Source organism: Arachis ipaensis, chromosome B01 (assembly GCF_000816755.2).
Source record: "Arachis ipaensis cultivar K30076 chromosome B01, Araip1.1, whole genome shotgun sequence".
Taxonomy (NCBI): domain Eukaryota; kingdom Viridiplantae; phylum Streptophyta; class Magnoliopsida; order Fabales; family Fabaceae; genus Arachis; species Arachis ipaensis.
Window position 1 is genome coordinate 110,711,098 of NC_029785.2, and position 12,225 is coordinate 110,723,322.

The following is a 12,225-nucleotide window of genomic DNA, read 5'->3' on the forward strand; positions in this document are numbered from 1 at the left end:
GGAACTCTCATAGTAAAGATTCATTTGATAGGAATTGGAATGATTTTCTGCTAAATTTTGGTCTTGTGGACAACAAGTGGCTTTCAGGTAATATTTGTTTAAAATCTGCAGCAGAGGTGTAAATTTAATTTTTTCGGGTGTTTATAGTCTGTGTTTGGGTGTATTCTACAGATCTCTATGAAGACCGTCATATATGGGTTCCAATCTATCTGGATCACCACTTCTGGGTAGGGATGAGAAGCACACAATGGAGCGAGAGCATGCATTCATTTTTTAACAAGTTTATTACCCGGAACAGCTCGCTTATTCAATTTGTCAAACAATACGATAATTGCCTTGGAAGTAGAGAGCAAGTAGAGAGAGAATCAGATGCTGCAGATTTTCATACGGTTATACCGTGTCCGTGTGCAACCAAATCTTCCATTGAAGCTCAGTTTCAAAATGTGTACACTCATCAAAAGTTTAGGGAAGTCCAAGCACAATTCAGAGAAAAGACGAATTGCATAACTAGATTAACGAATTCTGCTCTAGGCTATTCAGTATACGAAGTTGGAGAACAAGTTTCCAGCTCAATATTCAACAAGTTTGTGGTTACTTACGACTCAGTAGCAGCCGAGGTAAAATGCCAATGCTTATTATTCGAGTCAAGAGGGATACTGTGCCGTCACGCACTAAGCGTGTTAAGCTTTGAACGAGTAAGCCAAGTGTCACCTAGATATATACTGGAACGACGGAGCAAGAAGGTAAAGAGGTGACACACACACATCAAGAGCAGCCACGACGAGCCACTGTTGGAGCCAAGAAGCAAGAGGTTTAATCAATTGATTTTTCGTTCGCAAAATAATTTACATCAGAATCGGAGGAGCTGACTGCAATTTTGCACCATGCGTACGATAACGTCATGCTTGAGATGGAATCATTGAAAGCCAAAAGGAAGGACACATCTTCTTTATCTCACGAAGATGCTAACTTGGAATCCGTTAACGAGCTTCAAAGCCCTCCAAGGATTCGAACAAGAGGACGTCCAAAAAATAGGCTAGGTTCAAAGTTGGACAAACAGATTGCAAATGCCACAAAGAAGAAGAAAACGAAAGGTTTAAATGAGGTAAAAGTGATGTTCTTTAAATATGTGATGATTGAGTTTATTTTTCTCGTTAATAGTTTAGCTAATATGTGAGTTTGTTATATTCAGTTAAACCTCTTTGATGCTGCATCAGGGGTGCATTCAAATTCCAGCCAATATCAAGGACGTGTTATGAATTATCAGTTCAGGGTACCAGCAGCAGCAGATAACTCTTTGGGTGTATAGTTACAGAATATGGGTGTAAAAGCACTATTCGTTTGGGTGTATTTCTGAATTTTCTTGTATTTCACATTTTACATATATATACATATATATACTTCAGAACCTTGTTTTTATGTTATAAAATACTGTTTGTTTTTTTTTTACAATGGTTTAAGGGTTTTAGGTATTAGGGTTTAGGGTTTTAGGGTTTACGGTTTAGGTTTTAGGGTTTACGGGTTAGGGGTTAGGGTTTAGGTTTTAAGGGTTTAGGGTTCAGAGTTTTAGGGATAAAGCATCAGGGGGATAGATTTTTGGGTGTATATTCAACTTTCTTTGGGTATAAAAAATGGCAGGTTATGGGTGTATATTTGGTTTGATATTTTCCTTCATATTATAGTACTTGTAATTCAGACATTTTGAATACAGCAGAGAGAGTTTAATTATTGAAAGAAATTTTACAATAAACTGGATTATAATTGGAAAATTTTTACAGCATGTGTTCAATTTGTTATAAGACTATATAACATTTGCATTAATCAGTGTCAATATCCTTAGAATCTATCTGACAATATGGACTCAATAACAATGAGGATGGCTTAGACAGTCTTATTGCATTACTTCCCCTAATGGCTTCAGCTTTGTCTAGATTCATGTCATGGAATAGAATCCGGGAAGCATATTCCACTCTAAAGCGGTCCACATCGTGCTACAGTTAAAAAGAATATTTTGTTTAATCAACCATATTAATTGAGTAATGTAATACAGAGTTATTTAGTTTTAAACATATTTACTTAGGTCCAATTGTCCCATTCATTCTTCCTCCTTTTAATGTTTGCGGGCTGAAATATCTCAAGCCACTTCATTACGTAGATAGCACAGTCATAGCTGAAAACCAAAAAAATAAATTACAAATTACATATAGGAAAGTTTCATTTTCAGAGTGAAAGATTTATACCTTGTCTTTTGGCCTGAGATGTGAAGGTATGGTGGTACAATTTCCTTGTCCTTGTCCCTTGATTTCAGAGGTGCCTCCCAGCATATACTTTAATTCATGAAAATACATATCCCTTAAAACACAAAACAAATCAATAATACATGAATAAATTCAATAAATGGATACACCCAAAGGAGCACAAAGTTACACCTTATATTGAACAGAAATACACCCAACTATATATATATATATATATATATATATATATATATATATATACAGAACACAGAACCAACTTACAACGAATGTATTCAGCGCAGTTCTCTCATCGGAGGGAGATTTTGTGTGATATGGGTCGACTATATAAAATTTTCTCTTTCTTGTATCAGCCAACCATAACTACCAATGTTGTGAATGGAAAACAGGTGCAAAAATCTAAAATATGTTCAGATTGAATACTGTTTTAGTTTATTTGGCACATAAGTAAAAAATGGTAATAAGAAGTTTTAGAAATGAAAACTTATATAACGATGGGATGCTAATTTTTTAAGGTCCAAGAAGGGTATAAACATTGGGTAGTCTTCCACCCTGAATGGCTTATTGTTTTTAGGCTGTAAGAATACCCTTTGTGGATAATTTCCAAGGGCCATGTTCTGCAAAAATTGCGAACCACAAAATGAATACAGAAAATACACCTAAACGAATCCAGAAAATACACCCAAATGAATAAACAACTTACACCCAATTTAACAAAGAAAATACACCCAAATGAACACATTAAATACACCCAATATAAGACAGAAAATACACCCGAAGGAATGCAGAAAATACACCCAAAATTCATTGAAGCAACCCTTACCACAATATCAGGGAGGAGACAGTATACTTCCTCTTGAAAGCTTTTAATCTTTTGCTGGTTTAGGATGAAGCACATGGCAGAGACAATCTAGAAAAAGATGCCGAAATCAATTTTACATCAATCAGGTTTGCAGTTAATTTTGGTGATAAAAACATTAATGTTGTTGTAATATTACCTCAACTTCTATATGCATTTCAGGCGCGAGTGATGCAAGGTGGAGTTTTGACAGAGTGTATCTATCTTGGGCTTGGAGTGTGCAGACAGTGTCAAACTCATTAGTTAGCCCATTTGCGTAGGTCTTCACTCGTATAGCTCAGAGGTAGCATTTCTCTTTCATGTTAGAACTATGTTGATTCGTCCTCGCAAGAGTTTCAAACTTCTCGAAACTCTCTGCGTCACTCTCCTTTGGAATCTGCGGACTTTTTTCTTTTGTTGTCACCCCACCACTTGTAATTTTTTTTACCAGATCCCCTAATTGTTCTAGCAGTTTTGAGATTTCTGGAGTTTTTGCCCTCCCTCCATCTTGCGTTGACGCTCCCTCCTGCATTGCTGCTTCTTCTTGGCTTGAATCAGTCAAGCCAAGGCTGAATGATGGCATCAGATCTGTTTTAGGAACATACGATGCTGTCCGTGCCATCATCATCAGCGCAGCAGCGTCTTCTAGGACTAGATTACTGCGTGATCATGTATAACGTATTATAAGAATAAGAATATACGGATGATAACCAAACATTGATTTTACTCTGATGAACTTACATTTTAGATGGAGCTGGGGGAAATGTGGGTTTTCTTCAAGTTGTTGGGGGGGGGGGGTTCAGGAGTGCTGCACGGTTACATAAAATTAATCATGTTATAAAAAAACTAGTCAGGGTTCAATCGTAAAAATATACACCCCAACAGGGGCAATATACACCCAAACTGTAACCAAATATACACCCAAGACTATTTCCTACCTTTTTGTAGTTCCTTCAATTTGTAGCACAGGAGTTGGTTCATTTTCTGTCTCAGGTGTTTGTTCAATTTTTGGCATAGTGGTTGTTTGGGATAGTGGTAGACAAACTTGAATCGAAACTCTAAACAAGAAGAAAAATAAAAGGTTAACAATGCCTTTGAAAATAAAAATGTTATAAGGTTGAAAAATTCTTGAAAAACTCACATTGCAAGCCCTTCGGACGGTGTCTCTTCCCTCACAACCATCATATTCTCTTCAGCCGACTCACTGGCTGACTCTTCAACCAGACTCAACCTAAAATACACCCTAAGAAAGTCAAAAATACACCCGAACAATTCAAAAGAAAGACAGGCTTTGTTTTTTGAGAACTTACATACTTGCAGTTTTTGCTTTTTTTTCCTGCCTTTTCTTTCTCGAATAAAATAATAAAGAGCTTTTTTTCTAAAAAAAATATATATACAGAATTAGAAGTAGAAGGTAATAAAAGAATAAAAGCAACGGTTATTTGAGAGAGAAATTACATGCTCTCCGCCGGTTTGTTTACGCTACTTTGTTCTGTGTGTCCTTGAGAGGAAGGATCATCACTTCTTAAGTTTACATCCGATATTCTAAACATAATAGAGTACATGTTATTCACAAAAAATACCACACTGTTAAATCATGATAACAAGATTTTATCAAATAAAGCTTCTTACATTTCAGATGAGACATAGTGACCCTCCGTCAATCGCAGGTTAGCTTCCTTCTCCCTGTGAAACAAGAAACAATTATTAGCAAAGAAAACACCCTAAAATCTGAAATATACACCCCAACAAGACATACCCCTCTGCAGCAAATTTTTCATTGTTTTCCCTTAAGAATTCATCTAAATCTTCAGTTCTAATTTCAGATATGACAGTACATGCATAAAAGAACATGTTAACAAATATAATTTTGATGATAGACGGTAATATAGCTTACAAAGTACTGTACCCATGATAGGATTGAGCTTGATCAGGAGATGAATCCTCAACAATGACCTTTTTCTTTTTGGATTGTGTCCTAGGAGAAAAAACAAGTATGAATCAGAAATACAAAATTAATTTGATCACAAAATACTATCCAAAGAAGTGCTTACTTTTTTAGTATTCTCTGTGTCTTTTTCTTTGTTTTTTGCTTCTCCATTGGTGATGATTCTTTGCTTCTATAAGTTAATAAGAGACACTCTGTTAATACATGAAATCTTGATAATAAACCCAAAGAAAAGGAGTAATAATTTCAGAACATTACTCATCAGTTGATTCAGATTCTGAATCAGAATTCTCCTGATTCTTCTTTCTTTTTTTGGACTCCATTCTGGAAGGCAAACAATCATTATTTAAAAACATACTAAAAGGGATAAAATACACCCAAATAAATGCACAAGATACACCCAAATGAAAGCACAAAATACACCCAACTGGATAAACAAAATACATCCAAGTATGTTACATACTTTTTGACTTTTTGGCTGGGTTGTTTTCTTGGTGAATCCTCTGAGTCTTCTTCATTCTCAGACTCAGAGGTAGAATTGTCACTATCAGTTGTTTTTGTCTCCGATGTGATGTTGAACTTGCCTTCCTTTTTTTTGTTTTTTTGGTTTCTTGTTTTTTTTTTTTTCATTTTTTCCTTTGTTTCCGCCATCTTTACAATCCCCTGAAACATTACAAATTTTAGTTAGCAGCATTCAGGTAAATAAAATACACCCAAGATATTTTGTTCACTTACCATATGTTCCTCCATTTCTGCCCTCATTCTTTCGACCAACTGCTCCTTACTCCAGTTGGCAATCCAGGGTTCTGGAGGTCTTTCTGCCCTCTTCTTGTCTTTATTTTTTGATAGATGAAAGTAAATTATCATCAGGGCAAATAGGCAGCCGTCAATTGCCTTTTTCTTTTTTAGCTTATAATTTGTTATGCCCTTGATGATAAAACTCAAAACATGTCCTCCCCAGTTCCGCTCTGTTATTGTGTCCATCTCGAAAATTGGGGCCAGGTGCACATGTGAGATTTTGTTTATTGTGGTTGGTAACAGGAACGCCATCTGTATATAGAGGATGAAAATCCTCTTGAACATGAGGCGATCCTGTTCATTATCAACGCCAATAGCCATCATCTCATCTGTCAGATTTTTGAGGGTCTTACCCTGAAATCTTCTAAAAATTTGTTTGTCATCTTCAGAAAGATCCTTATAATTGACTTTCTGAGGAAATAGATCTCCTACAAAAAGAAAAACAACATAGTATGAAAATCAGTTCAAATATACCCAAGTATCAATTGAAATACACCTGAATATGGCTCATATACACCTATAATTTTTAGCGAGTTACCTGACGTGTTGATGCCAAGCGCAGCCCCTATTGTTTTTTGTCTTACTTTAAATGAACCGTAGCCGGTTTCCAGTCTGTTTTCCCCTAATTTGAAGGAGTTAGCCAACTCCCTTAATATTTGGTGATGCACCCTTAGCAGCGGGATGTGCATCAGGCCACCAAATTCTAAATCCCTAATAATTATTTTCTTCTCCTCGCTCATGTTTCTGAATTTCTTACTTAACAAATGTGTTGCACACTTAAGGTCTTTGATTTGCTGTAAACAAAGTAAAATTATAGTCAGATATATTTCTATTATATAAAACTGATTTCATCTAAGACATATATTTGTTCTTACATTTTTTCCAGGTTGGTTTCTGCCTGCCATTTTTTCTGAAATGAAAAATACACCCATAGATATCAGTAAGATACACCCATAGATATGAGTCAGATACACCCGTAGATATGAGTCAGATACACCCATAGATATCAGTCAGATATCACTCAAACATGCATTAATATACAAGGTCAAGCAACATTACAAGGTCAAGCAATATACACCCATGGACAAGCAAATATTAGAACAGTTGCAACTGTTGATTATATTGCAGTATATCAGTTCATAAATATACACCCAACAAATTATGCCATATACACCCAACAAATTACTCCATATACACCACCAAATTACGCAATATACTCCCAAAAATTAGTTACCAGAAGAACTAGAACAACAAGAACAGTAACACCTAGAACAACTAAGAAGAACAGTATAACCTGGAACCAAGAATAACAGTAAAACCTAGAACAAGTAGAAAATTAAAACTGTAAAATGAGACCTAGAACAAGAAGAACAGTAAAACCTAGAAGAACATAGAAGAATAGTAAAACCTAGTTCTTCGATTTCGAAATGTGAAAAATATACAAGATGAGTAAAATAGTAATGTAACGTACCTTGAGTATTATATCTTCATTTTTCTGGAGATTGTTGATGGAGAGTTCTATGTTGTGTTGATGGAGAGTTCTAATCTTCGCGACGAGTTCTATCTCTGCAGTTTGCAATATTGCTCGAAAATGGACGGTTTGTATTTTCTTCGAAGTGCTTGGAGAAGTGGAAGAGTGCGCCATTAAGGAGCACTATTCACGAAGAGCAACCGTTGAGTGGGGCGCGTGTATTTTACGCTCCATTCAAAGTGAGTGACTGCGCATGTGAATGAAGTGTGGGCTGGGAACTTGTAAAACTTGTAGGGCCTTTTTGCTTGTATGTGTAGCAGGCCCGAAATAAATTAATTTTGAACGTATTTCGTTTAATTATACGCGTCTGATGATATCCACCATATTTCGTTTACAGTGTAAACGAAATACGTTCAAAATTAATTTGTTTACATGGTAAATGAAATACATGTAAAATTAATTCGTTTACAGTGTAAAGAAAATACATGACGACAAATTTTCAGCAGCTATAAAAGGATGTGCAACCCATTGTATTCTTCACAACCAGTTCATTACTTCTCCTAAACCTTATTCTTTTGCAAGTTAGCCATAATGTCTAGTAGTAGTGGATATTTAGTTGTATGTGTGTATCCCAATTGCCTTATGAGAAATGGTGATAATGGGGTCATTTTCAAGTGCAAGAATCTCGTGTTGTTGCGTACACGGCGAGTTGCCTCGTTGTTGGAGCTAAAAATTTTGATATTGAGGAACGTCACTGGTAGTAGGAGTAAAGAGGTTGGATGGGTGGGGTATAAGCTGTTAGCACCGATGAAAAATGGAGTTTTTCAGTTTCGTCTGTTTTGGCTACATGGCGACGAGCATGTGCGGCTGATGTTTGACATCCATGGGAAAATCATGGCCGAACAAGTGATGGAGTTGTCTGTGGAGGTTGGTGATGTAGGTGGTGGTGGATCTGGGCAGTCGGACTTTGTGCAGGATGATTCACCTCTCGCACCACTGCCGATCCATGTTGCTAGTCCGTTGAATGACATGGATGTTGACGGTGAGGAATCTGACGAAGATTATGTTGCGGATAGCAACGACAATGATTCATCAAAAGATGATGACGAGGAGAAGTTCGTGTTGGAGACTCCGGTGGAGCCATCACCCAGTATCTTTTGCCGGCCCTGCAGCGGGAGCCACTAGAGATGCATTTTGTTGTTCGGCTTATCAGTCAGTAGGTAGTTCCCGATCATCAACATGATATAGCATCTCGCATACTATCGTAAGGTGTCCGGATCGGTAGTATTCGATGGCATCTGTCGAACCCGCTCTCGTAGCCATGTCAACTTCAGCGAGAAAGCCTCTCTCCTCTGTGTTTCCTGCTACACAACTGCAGGAGGCCTAGCTCCCAGTAAATACTCGACTGACTCCCAAGCCCCGGTGTGATACTAGGTCTGGAAGTCACAGAAGCACCACCAACAGGATCACCATCTGTGCGCAGTCCGAGGTGGTAGGTGATGTCCTGGAGTGTGATCGTGCACCACCCCACGACATGTGAAAGGTGTGGGTCTCTGGACGCCACCGCTCAACAAAAATTGTGATCATCGAGTTGTCGAAGACAAAGTCTCTCAATGGCACTGCATCACCGAATCTAGCCTCCCTCAGGTAGGGGAGAATGACATCCGATGGTGGGAGTCCGTAGCTAATTCTCCGAGGTAGAAGTAGACGACCCAGCTGGTAAACAAAAAAAAATTGAATATCAAGTTAGCTATCACCCTATAAAGCTATAAAAACCACATATTAGGTAATTCTAATAATGTATTTTCTTAAAATAAATTAACTTAACTATTATTTTAATCTAACCTTAAAAAATTTCCTACCACCACCAGACGTTTACATAACACGTCAAACTGAATTATGAAATTAAGTTAACAAATAACTAAACATATATGTAATCTACACTTTCAAATCATTTAAATAAAATCGGTTACTTATTGAATGCATAACTAAATGAATAAACATGTATATAACTAAATTTAATTAAAAATATCTAAATAAACAAATCGTACCTAATGTAGATTAACGCCTATATAATTAAGTTTAATATAAAATATCTAAATAAAAATTTCCTAATTAAATCGACAAACATCTATGTAATTTACAGTAAATACAGAAAATCACTTAAACAAATAATAACAACATACTTTTTCATCTAATTTATTAGGTATTTTATGTAAAAACATTTATTAAAATAACAAAGACTGACCAAATTCATGTCAAAGTTCCCGTAACATCCTACCGAGTCATTCAAACTATTTAGAAATATATATTGTTAGAACTAATATCGATTGCACACTACTTCTATTAAACTTAGTATAGGACTAACATGGCAACATATTTCATGTACTATAAACATTAAACGTTAAACGATCTCAAAGTCCTCTGCCCCGGCAACATGCCGCGCGGCGTTCAGCCTATTAATGTCCGCATCGGGCTGATCGGCGCACCATAATCTTCAAGTGACTCGTAGGTTTGGTCAGAGAAGGGTAGAGTGAGAGAAAAGTGAAGGAAATGAAAGGTTTTTTATTCTTTTTCTCGCTGTGAACGAAACTCCTATATATAGGCGTTTCTGAGCATATTTCGTTTACAGTGTAAACGAATTAGACCTGCACGTATTTCGTTTATACTGTAAACGAAATAGGGACACTACACAACACGTGTGCAAACGTCATAGGGTCGCCACGTTTTCAACCATATTTCGTTTACAGTGTAAACATAATATGTAATGTGACGCAATTTCGTAAAAAAATACTAGAAATTATTTATATCAGTAAATAATACATTTATTTAATTTATATAAAAAAATCCTTATATCTCTATTGTTGATTTTAAATATTCATGTTATCAATCATGACGAGAATTAAATAATAAAAATATTAAAACACTTGGTGCAAAATCTTATCAATTGTTTAATCATAAAGCACCTTATCACAATTAGATTTTGTTACAAAATTTATGCATTAATTTCCAACTTTCGATTGTGATATGGAATTTCACATTAGATCGAAAGAAAATTTGATTTTCTCAATACAATCATCTATAAGACACAAGTCTTATTATTTAGTGTACACACACGAACAGAGTAGTAAAACATATAAAGTAGCTACATAGCACATTAAGTAATTTGTTTATTTAAAGAAAGTAATGATTATAACTTATATAGACCATAAGTAGATTCAAATAAAATGAAAATTGATCAAAATGTCACAGATCGTAATAAAAATAAACACAAAAAAACATGGTGTTCAATTCTAATAATGATTAGATTTAAATTAAACCATTAACATTCATGTCAACAATTATTTAATATGACAACAATGTACTTATATATTCTATAAATTTAAGGAACAACATTGGAACGCTACACAATCTCCTGCTCTTGCAAAATCTCATTCATGTTAAATGCGAGCAAGATATCTAAGGTAGTTGAATAAGCTCAAACACTCATCTAAGCACTATGTATATAAGTAAAAGCAATATTTATCTTGATAAAAACATAACACTAAATGAATTTATCATTGGCTCTCAATCTCATGACTAATACATAAGTAACTAAATAAATTACTGAATTGTAATTCTGAACAGATACCACAATGCTTAATTCTATAATTTCTACTTATCGCTTCATCAGCTTGATTTTCAAACACAATCTTCTAGCCCCGTTGCAATCCCTTCTCAACATGTACCTCAAAGACCTTTTTTTCTTCAGTGACCTTGTTTCCCTAGCACTGAGTGCATCCATCTCTCTCGCTAATGACCTCAATTTTTTCTTGACATGCTTTAGAGATTGGAGTCAATTCAAAGTTAGAATTTTGGTCTCTCATCAGGCTTACAAAGAAAATGGATGATACAACAAATTTAATCTGTATATATAGTCCAGTACCTAATAGATTAAAGTTGAGAATCCTCTCAAAGTATTCTCTAGAGATGCATTTGTGCGAAGAACTACCGATAAGTCCTACTTCAATGCAATTATTGCACTTGTCAATAAAATATACTAAGGTTCCAAATCCCGCACCATACTTATTTAGAAATCCAGGTGAAAAGGTCTTTTATCCTATCATTGAGATAACGGATAAAATAAATGTTAAAAAGAATCAAGGCTTTCAATACATTAATTTAATCCAAAAAAAAAAGGATGAAATCAAACACCTATCCAGCATGTAACAGAACAGTGAAAACTATCATGACCTTGAGGCCATAGTTGTTTTATTGCAATAAAACGCCTTAATTTTAACAAAATATAAATTAAGGTGTCCAGGCAGTGAAAGAAGAACAGCTACCATAATTTAATTCAAGAATGAATAATAAAGATTTGCACTTTATAAATTATTGCCTATGAATCTTACCATATGAAAAATTGATGATAAATGTAAATGACCTAGTGGGCATAAAGAGTAAACTGTATTCACAAAACTTTTAAATAACAAATCAACGATACATTTAAATAACGGAATGAGGAATGATACACTTATTAAATATGCATGAAACAGAATATTATGGAAAAACTATAAAGAAAAATAATGATGAGAATACAGAATACCTAATAAGCACGTGAAATGAGATTAAATGGATTAAATTAAAATCTAAGACAAAAGAACCCGGAAAAAAAAAGAACAAACAGCAATAAAATGAATATAAAAGATGAATATAAAATTGTTAGAGAAAGCATAGAAACACAAGAAGAAAAAAAAGAAAACCAATACAGACAATTTTGTTAATTTTAAAGCCTAAACTCTCAAGTATCATAAGAAATTCTTACCTCCAAAATTAACTTTAATAATTAATTGAAGGGGATAAATATTGTTTTAGTCCTTAAAGTTTAGGGTTAAAATCAAATTCGTCCCCAACGTTATTTTTTTATTTAAAATCG

The 12,225-nt window shown here is 35.0% G+C and overlaps 2 protein-coding genes across 4 annotated transcripts in view; both read right to left on the reverse strand.

Annotated features, from left to right (window-relative positions):
• LOC107610786 lies at positions 5,701-6,615 on the reverse strand. Its single transcript, XM_021122928.1, has 2 exons — positions 6,378-6,615; positions 5,701-6,267 (listed from the first exon to the last, which is right to left on the reverse strand). Exons 1-2 carry the CDS (start codon positions 6,577-6,579, stop codon positions 5,726-5,728), a joined length of 744 nt encoding a protein of 247 aa, XP_020978587.1. The 5' UTR covers positions 6,580-6,615; the 3' UTR covers positions 5,701-5,725.
• LOC107633574 overlaps positions 10,714-12,225 on the reverse strand; it is a 3,823-nt gene continuing 2,311 nt past the window's right edge. The window contains exons 2-3 of one of the 3 annotated variants that reach the window (XR_002362701.1): positions 11,236-11,409; positions 10,714-11,130 (exon numbers count right to left, since the gene is read on the reverse strand). Coding sequence is in view for 1 of the 3 variants with exons in the window: in XM_016337189.2 (XP_016192675.1) it covers positions 10,969-11,130 (162 nt within the window). In the remaining 2 variants the exon portion in view is untranslated. Of the gene's footprint in view, positions 11,410-12,225 lie in introns of all 3 variants that reach the window. The other 2 variants (XR_002362695.1, XM_016337189.2) reach the window with 2 other exon arrangements.